The sequence below is a fragment of the Callorhinus ursinus genome, unplaced genomic scaffold, assembly GCF_003265705.2.
Source record: "Callorhinus ursinus isolate GAN/ISIS: 27379988/994484 unplaced genomic scaffold, GSC_fseal_2.0 scaffold15, whole genome shotgun sequence".
Lineage (NCBI taxonomy): Eukaryota > Metazoa > Chordata > Mammalia > Carnivora > Otariidae > Callorhinus > Callorhinus ursinus.
The window spans coordinates 44,044,957-44,068,916 of NW_027397077.1; the positions used below are offsets into that span (position 1 = coordinate 44,044,957).

General features: G+C 54.2%; 1 protein-coding gene across 2 annotated transcripts in view; it reads right to left on the reverse strand.

The window, feature by feature from the left end:
- Window positions 1-23,960, reverse strand: part of FBLN2 (fibulin 2) — an 85,172-nt gene that overhangs the window by 50,173 nt on the left and 11,039 nt on the right. For both annotated transcript variants that reach the window (XM_025885752.2, XM_025885751.2), the window contains exon 2: window positions 6,600-7,955. In XM_025885752.2, the coding sequence (XP_025741537.1) occupies window positions 6,600-7,896 (1,297 nt within the window). In that variant the 5' untranslated portion in view covers window positions 7,897-7,955. The remainder of the gene's footprint in view (window positions 1-6,599; window positions 7,956-23,960) is intronic.

Consider the following 23,960-nt stretch of genomic DNA (forward strand, 5'->3'; position numbering starts at 1 on the left):
GGAAGGAAGGAAGGAAGGAAGGAAGGAAGGAAGGAAGGAAGGAAGGAGATATAGTTTTAAAAATTAAAAGATACTCACCACCACAGGGCTCGCCCTGGCCCCTGCCCCATTTCCTCCAAGTGCTATATGGTCTGGGGCAGGCAAACCACAGGGAACCCCCAGCTAAGGCCACTCAGACCCACTCGTGCCTCCAGGTCCCCAGGGGGAGCCATGAGCCCCACCCCTACCCTGGGAGCCTGCAGCCCCCTGCCCAGCTCTCCTGTGACCTCCAGAAACCCCCCTCCCCTCTCAGGATGCCAGTTTTTCTTCCACAAAATAGAATGACCACATAAACCACAGGACAAAACTCTATGCTCTGACAGGTACCCCCAGTACAGGACCCAACCCAGCTGCCAACCAGGGCCAGGCCGCTGATGAAACTGAGGACAGCTAGCCCAGCAGAGTGCAGAGCACCCACCCAGTCTGAAGGGCAGGGAGCCTCCTGTCAGTAACCCCAGTGGCCAGCCTCGTGGCACATGGGCCTGGTGTGCCCACAACTGCCCATTTTCCAGGAAAGCCTGAGAGCTGAAATTTATGTGAAATCTTCTAATTTCGAACTATTCACATCAAAATTCTACTGCTTACAAAGATGCTTTGCAGAAAGAAGCTAACGGGTGGAGCCAGGAGAGGAGCGTGCACCCTCTTAACAGTTCAGCAGGCCCAGGTGCGGGCAACACTGGGCTGTGATCTCACTCCACGCAGGCCTCGCTCCTGATACGTTTGTCCTCACTACAGCCTTGGGCACTTGCAACAGGGCCATTTCATCAACAAGGAAATGGGGGCTCAGAGGGGTGACGTCCTGGGCCCCAGATCACATGAGTGAGTGGTGGGCCTCAGACTGGGGTCTTACTGTCGATGTGGGGAGCCCAGGCCCCCAGTTTGCCTACCTATTGCTCTCAGCAAGCCCTGCAGAGCCCTAAGCAGAGTCACAGACCCCATTTCAAGGCCCCGTGGTTTGGGGTGAGGAGTGGAAGGGCTGCCAGGACCCTCCTGTAAGCTCTCCTGCCGCAGCCTCCACACGCCAGCTCCATCCCCTGCCTGCTCCAGGAGCCTGGAGCTCTAGCAGGAGGTGATTCTGTTGCATGGGACGTGACCTCTGGGGTCCAGGGTCCCAGCCTGGTGCCCTTAGGCCCCACACAAGTTTAAATCTCCCGCAGGCCAAGACTGGAACAAAAAGGTAGGGTCTCTAAGGATCCTCTGGGGAACAGGGAGAGTCTGGACAAGTCCCTCTTTCCTGTGTCCCGGGGGCCACAGCCTGGTGATTCTGGGTGGGGGTGGGGGGACCGGGGAGGGGTGCTGGAAACCCACAGACATTGGGAAGGCCCACTGCTAGTCCCGTGTTCTCCTCCCAGCACCCAGAGGGAGTGCTGCACTGCCCAAGTAAGAGCATACCACCTCCTGCCTTATACCTTCAATGGCTCCCCACTGCTTTTGGGACAAAGATCCAAATCTTCATCTTGAGGATCAACACCATCATGGTCCCTACCCCCTCCCCAGCCTCATACCAACCACACAGCTTCCTTTAAATCTAATTTGCTCCTTTCACCTACAGGGCCTTTGCACGTGCTGTGTCCTCTGCCTGGAGCACTGTCCCCTCTCCGCTTGCCACCTACCATCCAGTCAACAAGCCCTCATGCTCAAACATCACTTCCCCCAGGGAGCCCTCCCTGATCCCCAGGAGAAGTCAGATCCCTGAGATAGGCTTAGAGAGCACATCCACCTCCTTCCTCAGCCCTGGTCATGACTCAGAACATCACACCCATGTGACTACTGGGCTATCTCCCCCACTAAACCGTGAGCTCCCAAAGGGCAGGGATGGTGCTGGTCTTTGTTCTACACTGTACGTTCAGCATCTGTCACAGCCCATGCACACACCGGGCACTCAGAAATGACAGGGATGAAGACACGAAGAAATACGAGGGAAATCTGGATCCACTGCTCCCCGCGCATGTGTCCTCGGACGAGGGGCCTGATTCCTCTGCTGTAAACTAAGGGGGTGGCAGTGAGGATTAAAGGGGTTAATTATCACAGAGTGCTTATAACGGTGCCAGCGCAAGACGCAAGCATGACAATGTCTGCAATTCATAGAGTTATTTGAGTTTTAAAGCTTCTCTGTTAACCAGGATGTCAAAGCATCCAAAGATACTTGCCCTGCAGAATCTGGTTACACTAGGGTCCAAGGAAGGGGCCCCTTTCCTGCCACGTGGTCTGGGGCCCCACAGAGGTCTTGCTGGAGCCTTTCCCAGGAGGGAGAAACTCCAACTTCCCGAGGGCCACCCTGCCCCCGGGCGCCCTCCCTTGGGGCCCAGAAATCCCCTGTCTCCCTCCATCATGCCAGCCCAGCGGTAGAAGGGGAAGGCATGCTCACAAAGCCCCCCGAGTGACAACAGACATCGGACCCCTTCTCCCCAGCCCAGGGAGCCGGGCATGTGGCTTCCATTAGGCCACATCTGGACATGCTCAGAGGCAGCCAGGATCCCTGGCACAGCTCCGGCTCAGACAGGACCCCCACCCAAGCCGGGCCTAGGGCAATGGCTGGAAACGTCCTTCTCCAGGCCCCAGGGCTGCCATGGCAACATGGCTAGGGGTCATTTCCGGCTCCATGGCCCGCCTCTCAGCCAGCCCCACTGGCGAGCAGGGCACAGCCACCTCCCCAGCTCCTCTGCACTGAAGGCCCCTCCGTCACTTGGGATGCCCCAGCCCTCCCCCCACAAGGTCCCCACTTCCCAAAGGATGCTCCATCGGGTCCCTGACCCCCACCTATCAGGCTTCCCACCGCCCACCCTTCCTGAGCTGCGTGTACTCCGTTATGGCCACGAGTAAACCTGTGTGTGTGCACTTATCCTTGAACAACCCCCTCCCCCAAGAGACCTTAGGAGCGGAGAGGCTGTGCTGGCCTTGTTCAAAGGCACAGTCCCCAGCACAGAGAGGGTGGGCCACAAACATCTGTTGAGAAAATAAATAGGTAGAATGAAGAGAGGAAGGTGACAACCAGTGGCTAACATTTTTAATTACTCAGCAAGTGCTAAGCTCCGTGCCCAGCACTGGACATGAATCAGCTCCTTTCATCTTCAAGACATCCCCACGAAGCAGGGACCTCCCTGCTCCTTACGGATGGAGGAAAGGAGGCACAAAATGGTAAGCCACTTGCCTGAGTTGTGCAGGTCGTGGAGAACTCGTGAGCTGGTGGGGGGCGGATGGAGGCGGGGTGAGGAGAGGAGGAAAGGTGGATGGGGGTGGTCAGTGGCAGGCCAGTCTTGTTTATCTGGCTAAGGCAAGCTCCCCCCCAACCCCCCACCACTCCCAACCTCCCACACCTTCCTTTCCTTGCACACCAAAAAATGCAGCTGCTGGTCCATGCCCTGCTAATTATCTCTGGGCTTTGCGGGTCCTGGGCCCTCTGCCAGGACAGCCCTTGGATGGGATAGGGGACACCCCATCAGGGGCCCCTGCCCCCAAGCAGCCCTCCTCAAAGGCCACACCCCAAAATCCATTTGAGAAAACACAGGGCAGAGGAAAAAAAACAAAAAACTAGGACTCCTGAGAACAAAGTAAGTCTCCAAGATTCCAAAGGCCCAGAACCACAGAGAGGCCTCTGGAGTGAAAGGCGGGGGTGGGGGGTGGGGGCTGGGGCTATTTTGGAACCTTTGGAGGCTGCAACCCAAACACACGCTGCATGCACCATGCTCCACAGTCAGGCCTGCAAGCTCTCCCAGGCACACGTGTACTTCATTACAGCCCCCAACCCACCCCACGCATGCTCCCTGCAAGCTCAGGACTGGGTAAGAAGGAGCCCCCTGAAGCCCACTGCCCTGGTTCCAGCCCACCAACTCCCACCATGTGACCTGGAACCACGAGCCACACCTCTCCGACCTTGATGTGCTCAGTTTTAAAGAAGGAGCCCACCTCCCCAGGTTGTGGGAAGGATCAGGTCACAGAAATGGGGCCTGGCACCTAGGAGGTGATCACTCAGCAAGGGTGAGTGAGTTCTGTGCCCCACTCACCATAATGGGGCTAGAAGGAGAGCCATCTGGGGTGGGGGGGGGTGATCTTCCCACCAGGTCAGGAGGAGCCTGCAATTTCACCCCCTCACTACACATGCACAGGCTTTGCACACAGTCTATGCCCAACAAAGGCATAGTACTTGACAGTTGGGAAAACGGGGCCCAGGCCAGTTAAGAGACCTGCCCAAGGCCACACAGCTGTGGGCAGCAGGGTGGATATATGGGAATGCTGCAGAAATCCCAGAGCCCCCTCATGCCCCCTCCTCCAAGAAACCTCCCCACACACCACCCAGACATCCCTCCCTCACAGCCCCCAGTCTGTGGACATGGGCCATAGAGGTCCATTTCTGCCTCCCCAGGGCCCACCAGGGCCTATTCACAGTTAATGCCTAATGAAGGTTTATAGAGAAGGTTTACATATGAGATTGAACAAGACACAGACTCTCAGCTATAGGGAGGGATCTCTAGACAACCAGACAACTGCCTAGGGTACCCTCAGAGGTGAGGCAGGGAGCTGGGGAGGGTGGTGGTGAGGGGATCAGACAAGACATAAAGATTCTGGGCACCTGGGTGGCTCAGTTGGTTAAGCGACTGCCTGCGGCTCAGGTCATGATCCTGGAGTCCCAAGATCAAGTCCCATATTGGGCTCCCTGCTCAGCAGGGAGTCTGCTTTCCCTCTGACCCTACCCCCTCTCATGTGCTCTCTCTCTCATTCTCTCTCTCAAATAAATAAATAAAATCTTAAAAAAAAAAAAAAGATTCAGGGAATGCTTCCTGGAGGAGGTGCTACCTAAGCTGGCTGGGAACAAAGGCGTGGAAATGGGTGGAAGAGAGGGGATATGTCAGCGTAAGGTGTTCCTAGGATGGCTGGGAAGCTATGATGAAAAAGGATGGTAGGGAGCGTGGCCAGAAAGCCCCCAGTGATTCACTTATTTATTTACCCGATATTTACCGAGCACCAACTGTGTTGCCAGGCCCTACTGGAGGTCCTTAGGCATAGCAGAAGAGATGACAGATGTGGTCCCTCCACTCATGGCACTAACATTCTACTGGGGTGACAACATTAAACAAGTTAACTACATGCTATAATGTCAGGTATTGCTAGGAAAAATTAAAGCAGGGTAAGAGGAAGGTGGAGTGCTCTTTTAACTGGGTAGTCAGAGAAGGCCTCTCTGGGGAGGTGGCCTGGAAAACAGAGCCACATGGACACCTGGGAGAGCATGTTAAGAGGGGGTGGCAAGTGCAAAGGCCCTGAGGGAGAAGGTCAATAGGGACTGAGTGTTTATGTCCCACTCCCAACTTCATATGTTAAAACCCTAATGGGGGGAGGGGTCAGTTAAGCATCTATCTTCAGCTCAGGTCATGATCCCAGGGTCCTGGGATCAAGCCCCACATCGGGCTCCCTGCTCAGTGGGGAGTCTGCTTCTTCCTCTCCCTCTGCCCCTCCCACTGCCCCACTTGTGCTCGCTCGCTATCTCTCTCTCAAATAAATAAAATCTTAAAAAAAAAAAAAAAACCCTAATAGGGATGGTATGTGGAGACAAACCTTTGGGGATGTAATTAGGCCATGAGGGTGGATCCCTCATGATGGGATTAGTGCCCTTCTAAGAAGAGATGTAAGAAAACTTGCTCCTTCTCTGTGTATCTCAGATGAGATGTACCCTCATCTCATTGTGTCATGCAAGGACGCAATGAGCAGATGGCCATCTGCAAACCAGGACACAGGCTCTCACCGGACACCAGGTCTGCTGGCACCTTGATCTTGGCCTTCCCAGCCTCCAGACCTGTGAGAAATAAATGCTTGGGGTGTAAGCCCCCCGGTCTATGGCATTTTTGTAACAGCAGCCAGAACAGACTAAGACAAGGGTGATGGAGAAGTGGTCCAGGAGGTCACGGAGCTGACTGGGGCAGAGCCTGTGGCCCTGGAGAGAGCTTTGGCTTCTACTCTGAGTAGGCAGGAGCCCGGCAGGTGCTGCACAGAGCAGGGATGAGAATGATGTGTGTTGCTGGCAGGGGTGGCAGCCCTGGTCCTGGGCTATCGCAAAGAGCCCCCATGAGAGACCACATCTCTTCTGCTGTCACCTCAGAAACCAAGAACACAGCCACGCCCAGAGGCTACTGTCAAAGGGGGATGAAAGCAAGCCGCTGGACCAGGTCTGCAAAACTCCCCACTTCCTGCCAGGGCACCTGTGGATCCCCCACCTGGGCCCACCTGCACCTGAGCTGGAACCCTCCTCAGGGAACTCCAGCCCTGAGAAGGTATGCCTAAGAGGCCCTCAACCACAGCCCCACCAGGTAGCCCAGCACCTACTGCAAGAGGGACTTCAGCCCTACCAACCCACTCCGTCCCTAGGAGGGCAGCCGGAGAGAAAGTGCCATCTCAGAGCCGCCTGCCCTGTAGTGTTATGGGCTGGGCTGCCTGTCCTTAGCCTGGCCCTACAGACCCAGCTTCTCCAGCCCCAGGCAACTGGGCAGAGAGCTGGGGGCCCTGACGGGGCCCTGAGGCTGCCCTTCCCTGGGCTGAGTGCCCTTGGAGGAACTAGAATAGGGTCTTACCTTCAGGGTCACCTCTGGGGACAGAATGAACAGAGTTGGGGTCTGTCTCCTCCTCTGGCCGAGAACGGGGCAGAACCGGCGGCTGCTTGGGCACTTCCTGGGTAGGTGGGACCCAGGCTGCCTCTTGGGGAGATAGGGTCAGGATGGTGTGGGTGCCGGGCTTCATCGTGCCCCCAGGAGAGCTCGGTGTGGCCTGTGATGGAGGGACACTGGTCGAGCTTGACCCCAGAACGTGCCCGGCTCCCTCCTGCCCAGCACTGTGGAGGGTGGCCTGAGCTTCTGGAATTAAGTTCTCTTCAGGCCCTGCCCTCGCCTCTGCCTTGTCCTCTTGGGCAGGGAGACCAGGCCCAGTTGGGCCTGGAGTGGGTGATCCATCCAGCCCCCTGGGGCCACCTGCTGCTGGCTGCTCCCTGGTGGCCAATTCCTCTGTCTCCTCCTGCCCTTCACCCTGGCTCTCTTCTGTCACTCTCCTGGCTTTGGCTTGCACAGGGGCCGGGGGACCCAGGGCAGCAGCTGCCGTGGGCCTAGGGAGGGCAGCCAGCCAGGGGGTGGCCTGGATGGCGGAGGACAGCTGACTGCCGCCTCCCAGAGCAGCTGGGCCCCCAGCGCCTGCCTGGAGCTCGCCCGCTAGGGCCGCTGCAGCTTCCGCCTCAGCCACCTCCTGGTCATAGCTGTAGGGGTCTTCATAGTGACGCTCGGGGTCACCCTCCTCTGCATCCGAGAAGTTTCCGGCAGCAGCCGCAGGCACGGCTTTGGAGTCTCCACGGCAACCAGGGAGCTGGTAGCAGATGAGCTCGCCCCCAGCATCAGGACAGTGGCAGGCCCGGCAGGGCGGCAGGTGGACAGTGTGGCCGGCAGCGTACTTGCGCCCGGTGTGGACACAGCCCACCTGGCCGCACTGCGGGCAGCTGTCGGCCGCCACCACGGCCTCAATGCAGTTGGGGGGCAGCTCCGGGCACAGCATGAACTGGCAGCTGATCTTGCCGCCGCCCGGCGGGCAGGAGCACTCGGTGCTGCCGAAGTCCACGAAGTAGGACTGGCCAGCGGGCACGCGGCCACGCACAAAGCCACCTTGCAGGCAGTCGTAGTACTGGTAGCCCTCGCACGCACAGCCCTGCTGCACGCACGTGGCGCAGCAGGCGCCCGGCTCCAGCGCCTCCTCAATGCAGTTCTCCAGCGGCGCGCACTCGACGCCCGTGCAGTCCTGCCTCGGGGCGGCCGTGCCGGCGTGCGGGCCCAGGGCCAGGGCCAGGGCCAGGGCCAGCAAGGCTCCCGTAGGCTCCTGGAGCCGCGCCATGGTCCCACGGCCGGCCCAGGTGCTGCCTTGAGATGAACCGTGTCCTCTGCTGCGAGGCCCTGGGGGAACGGGAAGGAACACCTGTCAGCGCCCCGCGGGGGCCCACCCACGTGGACACATGCCAGCGCACACACGCACATGGCTGGACAGCGCCCCAGCTGGCTTCCCTCCCACGTGTGCACCCCTGGAGTACAGCACACACACGTGCTCCTAGGCACGTCTGCTCAGATGCACAGATGGGGGCCTCGGCCGTCGCTCACGTGCCACAGGTGTCGGCGTGCAGAGCCGCCAACATGGCCCCAGTGTGGGGCCACTGAACCCCCCCACCCTCACCTGCCTTCTGATATATGCCCTCTGAGTGGGAGCCTCCTGCCCACGGCCCTTCCCCCTCCCACACCCCTGCACTCTTACTCACACTCATTCGGGCACATGTCTGGTGTCTCACACCCTTGGTGACAGGCACACAGTTACACACACACAGTCTCACCCACAGCCTCATCCATGTGCCGGGACATCACAGGTGGTCACACACACACGACCACCCAAATGATTTCTCTCCCCACCGAAGTCCAACTCGATCCCCAGCCATCCACCAAGAGGCCCGGCCGCCAGCCAGACGATACAGTCAGGTAGATGCTGGGCATGAACAAGCCTCCTCCCGGGCTGCGGCACACCCAGCCAAACCCCCCACCGTAGCCCTCAGACCACAGGGCTCAGGAACACACCCCCGCCAGAAGACTCCCTCAGACTACAAGTTTAGCCACAGGAGAGGTTCCTGCCAATGTCCTCAGCTGTCTCTGTAAATGTTACCACCATTCCCAGAATTATTCTAGATACCTGCTGTCCTTAACACCCCACCCCCCCAGGTCCTGCCCACTCTCCCCCAGGAACAGCTCTCCACTCTCTGCTCCTTCCATCTGTTTCCTTGGCCCCACCCCAGCCCCAGCCTCACCTCCCATCTGCCCTGGGATATGCCCTCCCTGCTCTCCCCAACCCTACTCAGCCCTTCCTCTGCAAAGCCCATGTGACCTGAGAGCAGCTGACCCCAACACGCCGTGGCCCCAAGCCCCATGGAGGCTTCCCTGCTCCAGCAAGGAAAGGTCCGTGGTCCCAGTGGGAACCGCCCTGACCCTGCCCTCACTCCCAGACATGGGCTCCTTCTCCACCCACCGCAGCGAGGCTGAGCTATTGTTTGCAGTCACTTTGCTAAAATTGTCTGGCTTTCCAAAAAAGGGGGGGAAAAGACAATAAAGTGGCATCTCTAGTATTTTAAGTGCTTGTTATTTCAAACCTATAAATATAATAATTTCAAACATTTCAACATTCAAACAATATAACAATAACTTCTCTAAAAGTTTCTGACAAGAGGAGACAGGGAGCAGAGAGCATTGCCACCACTGTTTCTAGAGGAAGCAGCCTTATGCTGCTGTACCCACCCACCCCGGCCCCCCACCCCAAACTATCCCCAGGGCACGGTGAGCAGGCAGGACTGGAGTGGAGTGCAAGGATCTGAGTCAAGGGGGGCAGTGACAGCAACTCAGCACCCAGCACAGCAGGATAAGGAGCTTGGCCTCTGCCAGCCAGTCAACCAGAACTGACTGAACAGGTCCTATGTGCCGGGCACCTTAGAACTGGAGGGTTCTCAGCAAATAAGACAGATCCATGGCCATGCTGCCAGCTCAGTCTCTGATGTGGGGAGGCAGGTAATAAACCCACAGCAAAGCAGTAGATTACTGAATGCCTGGCAGTAGTAAGTACAATGGAGAAATAAATGACAGAAAGCAAGGAAGTGGGCAGGAAGTGACTGGGCCTGTGGGAAAGCTCATTTTAGCCAGGGTGGTCAAGCAAGGCTTCTCTAAGGAAGTGCCATTTCATGAGACCTGAGGAAATCAAAGGAGACAGTCATGTGAATATCTGGAGGTAAAGGCATATCTGTATGTCAGCCAACCAAACAGCAAGTGCAAAGGGCCTGAGGCAGCAGGAGGGAGATGAGGAACAGCAGAGGGCCACCATAGTCTGGGTGAGCCGAGGTTTTGGCCCAAGGACCTGGAAGGATGGAGCTCTGCCTTCCTGAGACAAGGAAGGCTGCCAAAGGAGGGCCTGCAGAGAGGGATGTGCAGCCCAGTTTGGGCCATGCCAAATTTGAGAAGCCCAAGGAAAGTCCAAATGAATTTGGTAAAGACACAAACGGACATCCACCCCTGCCCCCCAACCAAGAAGCCATCTCAGGAGGCGAGTGGGTGGGGGAGGGGGCTCTATAAAGTGCAACTAGGAATCGGCTGTAGGGAGAACTGGGGCCTGTGGTCCCCCCTGATCAGGTCAATGACCCTCTACCTGGAGATTGTGGGGCACGAAGGCCTGAAAGCAGCCCCTGAGTCCACTCTCAATAACGTCATTTAAGAAAACATTGCAAACCAAGACCCAAAACCTCCTCCCACCTCCACCTTGCCCACACGAACAATGCATCCCCAAGAGGCAAATATTCCCGCCACAGGCTGGCAGGCTTCTTCCAGAGCTTCTCCCAGAGGAACTTTGTTCCCAGCCAGCCTTGCCACACTCCACCCCACCTCACATCCTCCCATGAGTTGGTCCCCTAGTTCCTCTCGGCCTCTGGGTGCCCTGGCCCCCCCAAGCGTTACATTCTACCCACACCTAGGTGATTCTAGGTCTTGGGTTCGCCCATCATCCCCACCCCAGGCCCGGGGAAGCATAAAGAACATCAGGCCCTGGCTTTGTGTACTCCTCATTTGCTGTGCAACCCTGAGCCAGGCCCTTGCCCTCTCTGAGCCTGCATTTGTACACAATGAAGAGGCTCCACCACACCTTAGGTCACAACAGGGGGCCCACGGGTTCTGGGGTTCTTAGAAGTCAGCCAACTCGTGTGTTTTGTTTATCCCACACAGTGGGTTTTAGCTTTAAATTAGTTAGCCAGCATTTACAAATTGGAAATGTTCACATGAAAATTCAGGTTTCTAAAAAAGGAAAAAAAAAAGAGAGAAAGAAAATTTGACTCCTCTTGAAAACCACTGAGCCCTAGCCACCCTGAGATGTCATATGGGGTATGGGCTCCTGCTCCCCACAAAGCCTATGTGACTTATACATGGTTGGCTGTGCTTGAATTCAGGGTCCCCCCAGGCTCACTCCTAAACTGGGAACCTCATGCTCATTCCCACTATGGTCTCCAGCTGGAAGAATGGAAGTCTGGGGCTCATGACATGCTGCTCAGAGCCTCCTGGTGCTGTCTGACGGTTGTATGCCCACCTGTGAGAGGGGTGGGACCAACGGAAACGTGTTCAGAGGCGGTAGCCCAATGGAGAGGGTCCTGAGCCCCTTAGGGTGGCTCACCTGGAGAAGAGCAGCCTCAGAAAGCCCTGGTATATCTCCACAGCTGTTCTGGGTAGGTCAGGACCCACAGGTGTGTATGAAGGGTGGAGGGGGTAGACTTCAGCTCCACAGGGGAATAGTTTTCTCCAGGCCAAGCATTAGACCAGGCTGCTAGGGGAAAGGGGTAAGTTCCCTGTCCGTGGAGATAAGCAAGCGGGGCTGGAAACACACAGGTGACAAGTAGGAGAGCACAATCTCTACACTGCTATTCTCAGATTGAAACGTGTTCCTCCTGGATACTCCAGCTGCTGTTTTCCCACGGCCCCCACAGCAAGTGGCCCCCTTCATGTCTGGCTTCTGCAGACATGCCCCCCCTTCCAATCTAAAAAGAGGAGCCACAAGCGGAGGGGCTGAGAAAGGGAGGCTGACCTCCATGCAGGGGGTAGCCCCAGCAGCCAGACTGTGGTCACAAACAAAGAGCCTCCAGCCAGGCTGCCCAGTGCCAGCAGGCTGGGTCACACCCTCCCAAGGTGGGAAATTATCAGGGACCAGGGGAAGGCAGAGTCAAACCCACACAGCTTCTGCTCTATACCCAGCCCGCTGGCAAAGCTGGCTAACATATGCACATTCATAATAACAAAACTGTGATTATGACAAGACCAGCTGGTCCACGTGACCACAGGAGCAGACACCCCTGGAGAGGAGCGTCTATGCAGTTAGGTCCGCAAGCATGTGCAGTGCACACAGGCCGCGTCCTCCTGTCCAGTGAGCTATCCAGAGAAATCTGCAGAGGTCCACATGCCCACAGTGGTAACCAGGTATTCGTCTGGTGGTAGGTGGGGACCCAGCAGGCGCAGGCCACAATGCTGTTCCTTGTCCCTAGATCCACTCCCTGCCCTCCTCCACCCTGCTCTGCACCTGGGAGGCTGACCTTTCCTGCACCCCTCAATGGCAGCCACTGATAGGAGATCAGAGGATAGAGTATCTTATTCCCCATCTGCCACCCCTCTTCCCTCCAGGGCAGGGGTTGGTGGTGGCTGCCCCCTCCACCGAAGGCCACAGCTCCAGTTGGGTGACCCTGCTAGGTTCGGAGAGCTGCCTCTCCCCAGCCCCTGCAGGCCCAGGGTGCTAAGGACTCCCCCACCCACCACCATGACTCCAAGCACAGTCCAAACCCCTAGAGTTCCCCCGACCCTTCCCACACCTAGGTTCTATGACTCTTCATTAACCACTCCTCTGGTAAACCCTGGGAGCCCCCCACCCCGTTTCCTGCTGGGACCCTGCCAGACACATCCTTGTGAGGACCCCACCGAATGCTAGGTAGATGATTTGGTGTGCACAGAGCACCAAGGATGGACCTTAAAAATAGAACACGAAGTGGAACAGGTAAGAAACAGAACAAGCTAGCCCAACACTGCTCATGGGGAGTAAAAATACACGTGCCCAAAGTAAAATACACCATTTGCAAAACACAGGCAAACAGATATGCACTGAGCAGAGCTGGAAGTCTGCCACAGTGGGAAAACGGAATGGCATGGGGAGCAAAGATAATAGGAATAAACCGACCAATAAAATAAAAGCAGGACCCTGCAGAGACCAAGATAATAGTGTGTTATTAGTTGAGGAGTATAATTAACTCAACTCTTAGTGCCTGAGGTTTAGCTGAAAAAACAAAAAGAATCCCATGTCCTAACTGGGCCCCTCTATAAGCAGGAACCCCACCAGCCTGAGGGAGGGTTCAGGTCAGGGGTCCTTCCTGTACCGAGCTCCACAGTGGCATGGCCACATGACCACACCCAGCCAATCCACAAAGTTCATCCCCCCTTCACTGGGATTGGTTGAGGGACGGGCCTGGGGACCCGTGATGGGAACCTGCGAGACTCAGAACTCCAACTGCTCCCATAGGGGAGTAGCAGTGGGGATGCTGAGCTGCCTGTATGAGGCCTGGTGGCTTCCACCTGGTTGTCTGAGGGCACCGAGGCACCAGGGAAGATGTGTGACCACCCTACTGATGAGACCACATGAGCCACGGCCCTGGGCATTCTGGAGGCCCCCACCCGCCCGGAGGCCAGGTGAACACCACTGACGTCCCCAACTGATGCTGAAAGAAGGAGCCAAGGCCTGCCTAAATTCCTGAGCAAATTACAGGAGTGTTGTTGATCTCAGCTGCCAGGGGTCCAGGTAGTTGGTCATGCAGCAATAGATAACCAGAACCACTGGGATCTAAGCAGTGAAACACAGATGGGTGTCTGGTGTCCTTTCTGGTCTTCTGGGTTTCAGTCTGCCACTCTCTACAATGAACAGCCACCATGGGTATGGAGGTGGGACTGAAGGCCAGGGAGCCACTGACACAGCTGGGAAAGCGTCCACCTCTGTGGGGTAAGTCTTTTACTCCCAGAACTGGAGATCCCGGAGGCGGCTCCAGGCAGGACCAGCGGGCCGGTTGAGATCATGGTCCAGGCTGCTAATAGCTTTGGTCTTTATTGATGGGACACCTGCTGTGGGTGGGGGCAGCGGGGATTCTGTGGTAGCCTAGGGTCAGGTTCTCATGGGTGGGGTGGGTGCACACTCAGGAAGGGTCTCTTCCCAGGGAGCATCCCCCGAGACAGGTGGCTGAGCGCACCGTGTGGAGACATGCCTACTCTCCTTCCCGCCCCCCCACCCCAGGGTGTGGGGAGTGGGCAGCGTCAGGGAGGGAGATCTCTGAGCAGAGTCAGAGGTGCCTTGGGGTGCTGCTCGAATCTCAATGACCCTCCCTCACTCTGGCTGCAAGCTCCTCTCTCTGCTGCCCTCAAGACTGCCGCCCCAAAATGAAACGTGTATCTCTGCAGGAAGTTGGTACCGCTTCCCACAGCCCCATCCATAGCAGGGCCAGATGAGAACTCTCTGGGCTGGCAAGGCCATGCTGTACCACCCCACGTGGCCCTGGGAGACACTGATTCATCACCGGTGCTGTTATCAAAAGTGGGGTCTGGCTTCATGTAGCGTCAAATCACACAGATAAGGAAATGCTTCCTTTCCCCAGTCTTCTGATCCTTCTGATCCTGACAAGAACAGGCTTGCCAAAGCTAGCAAATAAAAATACAAGACAAGCAGTTGTGGGGGAACTTCAGATAAGCAATGTGCAAATGCTTAGCATAAGTATGTCCTGCACAATACTGGAGACATACTTATTCATTGTGTATCTGGAATTCCAATTTAACTGGGCATCCCACATTTTTACCAGGCAACCCCAGACAAGAAGAAAAGCTCAGGTTGGTGCTGGTATGGCTTCAACACCTTCTAAATATGTGCAGGGGATCTCTCTTTTAAACAAGAAACAGCTATATCAAAACAGTGGGACTTTCAAGCAGTGGGGGATGACAGAAGAGAAATAAACATACAAGGCCCTCGTAGACACACCAGTTACAAACATGTGAGTCATCGGGGCCACCTGGTCCTGCTCCTCCCAGAAGCCCGCCCCAAACAGCTGCCCCCTGCCCCCAAGTCCAATCAGAGGGTGGTCCCAAACCAGCCAACTGCTCACAGGACACATCTGGGGGCCCACGTGTGCTCTTGAAATTAGTTGCTGATATTCTAACATTTCAATGTCATTAATTTATCATTAATTTAGTGGTATAACATTTAAAATCCGAACACTCTGCACTGAAGCTAGACCCCCCAACTTCTCCAGGAAAAACAGAGGGCAGGGCCTGAGAACACGGCTCTTCTGGTCCACGGCAAGTCCACGCTCACTCCCCATTGGCATCAGTGGGTTCCCTGGGTCACTGTCCCCTTGGTCCCCCTTAAACCTTGGGCTTCTTACCCACGGCCAAAGTTGGGAGGCCCCGAGGAGGTGGGAGTTCCTGCCCCCTCCTGCCCAGGGTCTCCTCCTGAATGTCCTGGTCTCCTGGGTTAGGACCCATCTCTTCTCTAAGTGGCAGACAGTGGGAATTTTGCCCTCTTGCAAGGTACCTGCTACCACCCAGGTGGCCTAGCAGGCCACAGTGTATCAATCCTATCAGATTCCAACCGCATCCCACAGTCATACAAGATGCAAAACGCAGTAGGGAATACAGGAGTTACACACTGTCTTAGATGGTGACCCCCAGAGGCAGAGCCTGACATAGGTTCTCGTACACATGACTTACTGGGGGACAAAACTGAGCAAAGATGGGGTATTGGCTGGAGTCCAGCACTAGTCTGATCCCTGGGGAGCCCTGAGGAGTATGACTGGCACCCCAGGACTTGTCCCACTCAGAGACCTCAGTCAGTCACTGGCCAAGGGCCACAGTGGGGTGAGGAGGGAAGGATTACTTCCCAGGCATGTAGTGGGAGGCAATGCCTGTTGGCCAAGGGCAAGCCTCTGCAGAAGGACGCAGGTGGGAGCCATTAGCAGGAACACCTGGAGCATCTGGGGGATGAGGGGGACCAGATGGGGCACGAGCAGTGACCACAGTACCTCTCACACGCATGCACACACACACCCACACACACACCCACAGGGCAGAAGCAGATAAAACAGTATAGTCCTAGGAAGTGTCCCCAAACCTACCCTTAATTTATAATTTAGTCTGAGATCACCCCAGGCACAGAAAGGTAAGAAAGTATGTACTAAAAATAGTGTTTGCACACCCATGCTCATTGCAGCATTATTCACAAGAGCCAAAAGGCAGAAGCAACCCAGGTGTCCATCAACAGGTGAGTAGATAAACAAAATACGGTCTATACCTACACTGGAATATTATTCTGCCTTAAAAAGGAAGGAAGTTCTGACACAGACTACGGCATGGGCGAACACTGCAGACAATGTGACATGAAGCAGGCACCACAGGACAAATCCTATAGATCCCACTTATCTGAGGTCCCTAGAGTCATCAAGTCCATAGAGACAGAAAGTAGGGTGGTGGGTGCCAGGGGCTGGGGTTAGGGGAGGTGGAGAGCTGTGTCATGGGGACAGAGTGTCAGTCTGGGGAGATGAAAAAATCATGGAGCTGGACGGTGGGGATGGCTGCACCACAGTATGAATGTGCTTAACGCCACCAAACTGCACACTTAAAAGTGGCCAAGATGGCCAGTTTTCTATTATGTGTATTTTACTACAATAAAAAGTAAAAACACATGCACTATGGAGCCAGAAGTGAATAACAGACGAGCACACAGAGGAGAGGAAAGAAGGAACCGCATTGCAGGCCCCACAGGAAACAAGGGCTGCCCCTGACACCTCCCCTTGGCAGTAAGCTTCCTGGCAGCCAAAGCCAGAGGGAAATTAGAGGATGACCCAGTGCTCCTTGTCTGATCAGAGGAAGTCATCTAGTTCATTGTGAAAAATAAACTTGTTCTTGGCAGAAAATGTTAGCAGGGATTTTAGCTGTTGGTTAGGTTCATACTCAACTATCACTTCCTCAGTGCCAACACGACAAACACTGGACCCAGGCTTTCCAAGACGGTTTATTTTTTTTTTTTTAAGATTTTATTTATTTACGTGAGAGAGAGAGAGAGGACAAAAGCAGGGGTGAGCAGCAGAGGGAGAGGGAGAAGCAGACTCCCCACCGAGCAGGGAGCCTAATGTGGAGCTTGATCCCAGGACCCTGAGATCATGACCCAAGCTGAAGGCAGACACTTAACCAACTGAGCCACCCAGACACCCCAAGGTTTATTTTATTAACCATGCTCTGCAGATAGGGAAACTCAGGCCCAGACAGAGTAAATGATCTGCCCAAGGTCATATCACCAGTAAAAAATGGGGATTTGAACCCAGGTCTGTCTAGCTAAGGGAATACAGCCAGAGTCCTTTCGCTTGTCAATATTCATCACACACCTGCGACCTGCCACCTTCTGTTATAGATACTGGGATGAGGCAGTGAACCAAACCAACAAAGGGGCAACGGGGCCAATACTGGCGGAAGGAAGAAACAGGGAACAAATGAGTAAGAAGATAATACAGGCATTGTGAAGAATGGGGACTGTGCACTTCTCTGGCAAGAGCGGTCAGAACAGGGGCACCTTGGTGGTGCTGTCAGTTAAGCCTCTGACTCTTAGTTTCAGCTCAGGACATAATCTCAGGGTCCTGGGATCAAGGCCCGCATCGGGCTCCGTGCTCAGTGCAAGTCTGTTTGAGATTCTCTCTCCCTCTCCCTCTGCCCCCTACCCGCTAGTGCTTTCTCTCTCTCTAAAATAAATCAATAAATCTTAAAAAAAAAAAAAAAAAAAAAGGTTAATGGTCAGAGCAACCACATGTAAGAGGTGACATTTCAGCTGAGACTTGCCTGGCAAAAATGTAGTGGCCACACAAAGATCTGGGGAGTGGCATCCAGGCAGCGATAAGAGCACAGGCAAAGGCCCTGAGGCAGGAACCAGCGTGACACACTGTGGCTGGTATGCAGGAAACAGAAGAGAGCAGGATATGGTGAGGTGAGCAGCAAGAGGAGAAAAGATAGAAGTAGAGATGTGAAAATCCAGGAAAGAAAGCAGCTCCAAAGAGGAGGTCCATCAGCCCCCCATGTGCAGTGCCCCAGAGAACTCAGCAAAGCATCCAGTACATTTAACAGACACTGTTTCAACAGGGTGGTGGGGGCCACCACTAGGTCCAGCACACTGGAAATTCAAAAAGGAACTATAGGGGGGCCTGGGTGGCTCAGTTGGTTGAGCATCCAATTCTTGATTTCGGCTCGGGTCACGATCTCAGGGTCATGGGATCGGGCCCCAGGTCACCTGCTTGAGATTCTCTCTCTTCCTCTCCCTCTGCCCCCCCATTCACGCTCTCTCCCCCACCCCCTTTCCAAAAAGAAAAAGAAAAGAAAAAAGAAGGAACTACAGACATCCTTTTCAAAAGGAGTCCAAGGAAGATTCCAGTCCATAAAGTCTGAAACGAGGTATAACCTAAACAACATCATATAGGGAACACAAAAGTGGGAGACAGAACTAAAAAACCAAACTAGAATGGCCACCATAGAAGTCTGGTGATGGGTACCTGGTGGGGGGAAGGGCACAGGGAAGGACCACAGGAGCTCCTGGGTATGGACACTGTCCTCCTGAATCCCCCAAGTAGTGGTAACTCAAGGGTACGCTTTTATGTACTTTCTTTTATGTGTGCTTTTTCACAATAAAAGAGATTTTTTAAAAGAAAAGAAAAAAGAGCCAATTATAGCAGTCCAGGAAAAGAAAACAAGAGCAAGAAAGGGTGTTGGCAGAAGAAATGGGAAGGAGGGGAGGGATGTGAAAAATAGTCACAAATTACCGAAAGAAAGTGATCACATTTGGCTTCCGTCTTTAAAGTCTTATTTCCCTTCATTTCCTTGTAGGCGAAAGTCTTTATAATCGCTGACATGGTTGGCAAGAAGACAAGGCTGGCCATGAGGAGAACGGTAAAGGGTAAATGAATAAAAAGGGCCAGGGGCGTGTTGGGGAGGTGGGGTCTTTGTTCCTGCACTGGGAAAACGGGGCAGGGCTGAAGGCACAGGTTGGTGGCCTGAGACCCCCGAGGAGAGGGGAGGGGCTGGGTCTAGAGTGCAGGGGGACACCGGGTCTCTGAGCCAACCCTGGGTACAAAGTGCTGACAAACATCGGGGGCCCCAGGTGGGACACAGAGAGGGGCTGGGAGACTCACAGGCTCACTGGCCCCTGGGGACCACCAAAGGGGTGAGCTCATGAAAACATTGTGAAAAATCATCCTTCAAGTAGAACAGCCAGGGTATTTTCCCCTCCCTGCCCTCTCCTCCCTAAAAAGAAAAAAATAAAAAATGAAATGAATAAAAAGCTCCTTAAAGCCTGGGGGTGAGAGCCGACCCTGTGTATATAATCACTAATCTCATTTCCAGCATAAGCAGGTGAAAAATTACGAAGATGAACATGCATGACTTATAATCAACCTTTGAGAAAAGAAAATGTTGCTTTTGGCACCAGGAGGGAGCTGCTATTTTCCTTCCCTACAAGCCCCAACTCTGGAAAGAGGAAATGCTCCCAGGGAGGAGCAATGAGAAATGGGCCTGCCCACAGCCATGCTGAGCTCACTGCTCTTCCCACCTGGCGTCCAGCGCCCTCCACCCGGCCCCAGACACATGGGCGGAGGCGCGGATGGGCGGCGTCACACCCTTGACCTCTCCCTCTCTCTGTGAGAGAGCCAGGCATCTTCCATCCAGTCTGCCCTGGTCCCACCCGCAGGAGGCTTTTTGGCTGATCTCTCACCCCTGCTCAAAATCCTGAATGGTTCCCTATCATTGAGAATCCAGGAAAAGCTATGGGCATTACACCCCCCTCTACCAGAAAAGGGAAAATTCGAGCAAAGCCTGGCAGTGGACATGGGATGATTTCTGACCATCCCATTACATATTTACTCGCCTTCCAAGAGCAGCCTGGGGCTTCATTCTGGGGTCCACACCACCCACTGGCCCCCACCATCAGTGTTTCCTATTCCTGTCATAACAATGCCAAATTCAGACTTGGACACCAGGCTAACGTGAGCTCAAGAAACCCAATTCAGGTAAGATTTGGGGCAAATGGCCTCTCTCTTTTCCACTGTATTAGACACAAAATGATTTCATGTCAAGGATCCCTGAAGCCATCTTGTTCTCAGGTGGAGACTGTCTGAGGCTGGAGCCAACTCAAAAACAAGAAAAGCCCACGAGGTGGAAAAAACAGAAACACAGCGATAGCTGCTGAGCCCTTGGATCCAGCCACACCGAATTAAAAAACTGAATTTTGCAATGACATGAACCCACAGTGTGTTAAGCTAACGTGGACCAGGTTTTCTATCACTTGCAATTGAGAGTCTTAACAGAGATATGGGCATACACCAAAAACTGTTGTGTATCATTTTAGGGGTCTCACAGACTCTCTGGAGCTCACTCACCTACCCTGGTTGAAGACCTCTAGCCCAGGGACATAGTGAAAACTCCTAAGAGTGACATTCAAAGTCCATCACCACCTAGCCCCCACTTATCTTCCATTTCCCTCTGCTGCCTTCCATTCACCCCATTCCTGATAAACTGGAAGACTCCCAACCCCTCATCTTTGCTCATATTGCTCTCCCAAACCAGAGTGTCCTTCCTTCTGAATCTCTGAAGACCCAAATCCCAGCTCCTACTTTAAGGCTAAGCTCCAAGGGTAGGTGGACAGACAAGTGGATGGATGGATGGATGGATGGATTTGGTGGTTGATGAGCAAGTAGCAGGTGGAAGATGGATGGATGAGAAGGTAGATTAGTGAATGAGTAAGTGAACTTGTATACAGATGGATAATTGATGAAGATATGGATGGGGGAATAGACAGATGGTAAACAAATCATAGATAAATGGGTGGGTCAACAGATGGCAGAGAGAGGATAGATGGATGGGAAAGTGGGTCAGTGGATAAATGAGTAACCAGCATGTGGATAAATGTCTGATGGACGGGCAGACGGGTGAATAGATGGGTGAAGAGGTGGAGGATGGATGAATGGGAAGGTGGGTTAACGGGTGGGTATATCCGTATAGGAATGAATGGCTGACGGACAGCTCAATGACTAGGCAGGCAATGGATCAGGAGACAAATGGATGCATGCATGGCAGGTGGGTACACAGGCAGGTGGGTAGCAGATGGGCAGGTAGAGCTAGGAAAGTTCTCTTGATGCTCAATCAGGGCTCTTCCTAGACCCCCTGGAAAATCCTAGAATAAGGTTGAAGGCTCTCCTATAGGCCAGCATCTCAGATAATTCTTGGCCATGTTGAATAGCTTGGAAGCATGGCCCTAGAGTCACACTGGCCTACATTCAAAGCCCAGCTAAGCTGACACCCACTATTTGACCACAGACCAGAGACTGGCTCTCTGAGCCTCATTTTCCCCATCTGTTAAATGAGAAGCATCATGCTCTCCTCACAAGGTGCTGTGGGATGAAACAAAGAATTATCTGCAGAGGCGAGCCCAAGACATGGTACAGTCAGAGCTGACAATGATTTTCCATCCTATTAAAAGAAAAAAAAAATTGTTCCAGGGTCTAGAAAAAGAAAAGGGGCAGCCTCCTCTCATTTTGTAAGGTGAGGAAAATCCTGATACCAAAAGCAAACGGGGATACTATAAGCAGAGAGAAGGCTAGGCCAGTTTCACTTATGAATCTTATGAATCTGCCAAGTCCTAAATAAAATACTAGAAAATTGAATCCAACAACCTATTATGGGGATAACAATATATTGTGCCCAAACAGCATTACCTCAGGAATGCAAGGGTAGTTCAATACTAAAAAAATCAATGCAATTCACCAAAAGAAAAATTTGATGGGGTCTTCTCACTAGATGCTGAGAAAAAGCATTCAATAAAATTTGACATTCTGTGATTAAAAGCTCGGAGAAAATTCAGCTCCTCCAGGTAAAGAGTACTCCCTGCCAGGTTCCTATGGAAATGGATTCGCCCATCTCCCCTCCCAGAAAATAAACTGGCCTTGGGGGAAGGTAATGCCTGGGAGGTAGGATTTTCGGCTTCACAGCAGGCCAGTGGAAGATAAACTCTGGGGTCCACCCCTCCTCCAGAGCCTCCCAAACCTTGGTGAGGCCCTAATCACACCTTCTCCAGCCTTGGAGTTGAGTCTGGGGTTCCATCTGTGCTGAGAAACCCAGCAGAGACTGAGCTGCTCCAGGGAGGTGCCAGGAGTTCCCTGAGAGGGTTCTGGACCCGGCTCTCACCCGATCTCCAGGCTCAAGCAGGCATTCTCTTGCTTTTTTCCTTCTTTTGATGGAAGAGGTGCTTTCAAGGGAAGCCTAAAGACCAAGAGCCCCTTCTATGAGAGATGCATAGACATGAGGGTGAGAAAGGGTTCATGGGAACGGGAGTTGGGGTGTATGAGTGCGTCTGTGTGCACACTCACTTGAGGGAGAATGAACACATCCATGTATATGTGAGTGGTTGTGGAGTGGGTGGGTGTGCAAATTTAAGTGTGTATGATTATGTGTGAGAAAGTGTGAGTGTGCATCCGACTGTGTGTGTAAGAATACACAGACGTGTGTGTACATGCACACACATACGTGCTGGGCCATCCTCCCCTGGTGGGTCCCACCCCTCCTCCAGCCCCAGCCAGTGGGTCACTGCTCTCCAAGTCTCCCTGACCGTCCCCCTCTCCCCACTTGCATTCCTTCCCCTCTGCCCTGAACACGCTTTCTCCCCAATGCCCCCATGACTGGCCCCCGGCTTCCTGCAACGTCCCTGGCCCCACCTTGCTCAGAGCTCCAACCGAGCCCATCCAATCCTGCACCACTTCCCCAGCCTGTGTAGACAGCCCTGCTGACATCACCACACCCGGGGTGCAGTCAGTGCCCTGGCTCATTCTGCCATCAGCCACACTTCCAAGATCCCATCCCCTGCCTAGTCAGATAGGATGCTCATCAGGGGCCGGGACTGGCACTGTCCTTCCCCACACCTAGGAGCTGACATCTTATGCTGATGTGTCCACCTGCTTGTCTCCCCAGCTGCACTGTGATTCTGAGGCAGAGACCCTGCCCTCCTGCTCGGCCTTCACCTGGGGTCTGGGCCACAGTGGGCATTCAAAATGCTTTGGGTGGGTGGTGGATGAATTAATTAGTGTGCATGGCCCCAGCAAGGCCTGACACAGGACATCAGATGAATATAAATGTAGGTGTCACCAACACTCATCCCAGAAGGGCTTTTGAGATCGGCAGAAGCTTGCCCGAGGTCACCTGGCGAGTCACCACCTAAGCTAGAGGCCCCATGCCCACAGGCACACAGGAGCATGTTCTCACATGTCGCCTTTTAGCCTCACGGCTCCACAAGGGCCAAGGGTGGAGTGGAAAGGGACAGGCAGAAAGAGATGAGACAGAAAAGCCAACAGAGAGAATCAGAGACCAAAAGCCAAGCCGACAGACAAACAAGACAGGGACAGAAGGAGGTGGAGGTGAGGAAGACGAGCGGGCTGCGCTGGCCCGCAGCAGGCCTCGGCTCCCTTAGCCACAGCGGCATCCTGGAGGAGGTGCCAGCCAGCGAAACTCTGCCACTCCCTCGGGCCTTTGCCGTTGCCAGTGCCCCTACTCATTTGTAAGGCCCTGAAATTTAGGAATCTCTTGGGGGCTGCCAGGTGGGCAGCCAGTGTGCAGCAAGCAGCAAGTCTGGCCCAGGCTGTGGCATCACCGTCGGGGGACCCCCCAGGCCGTGAGCCACCCCCTGCCAGAGCAGAGACAAACAGCAAGCAGGACCAAGCTCTGGACTCCCCAGGCTGCTGGGCCACTCCAGCATGTGACAGTCTGAGAAGGCATGTTCCATTTGCACATGGGCCCAATCAAAGCAGCCTCCCAGCAATACCCAGGGGGACTCAAGCAGATGATGTAGAGACCCTAGCATTGTGTCTGGCAAACAACGAGCAATCAATACATGTTCAACATTTTATGTCCCCAGCTGCTCTAACTCTTTCACAGCTCCTCAACTCCACCCATTCCTTGATTCCTTCTGCCAGGCCCATCCCTCTTCCCCTTAGCAAACTCCTATTCATCCCTAAAGGCCCAGCTCAATATCCCCTCCTCTGAGAAACTTTCCTCAGAGTTCACAGCTGCCTCTCTTGACCTCCCTGCACTCTGTACACGGAGTCCCTGAATCTGCACAGGGTTCGCAGGCAAGAAGGATGTAAAAACAAGAGGGTTAGACCAAACCCTCAGAGAGTAGCAGACTCTGCCCACATCCTCACCACTGGGGGTAAGTGTGGTTGGGTTGGAGGTCAAGACCCCACAGCGCCCCCCACCCCTTCTCTCAGCTCCCTAACTCTGGACTACCCCAGATGGTGAAGA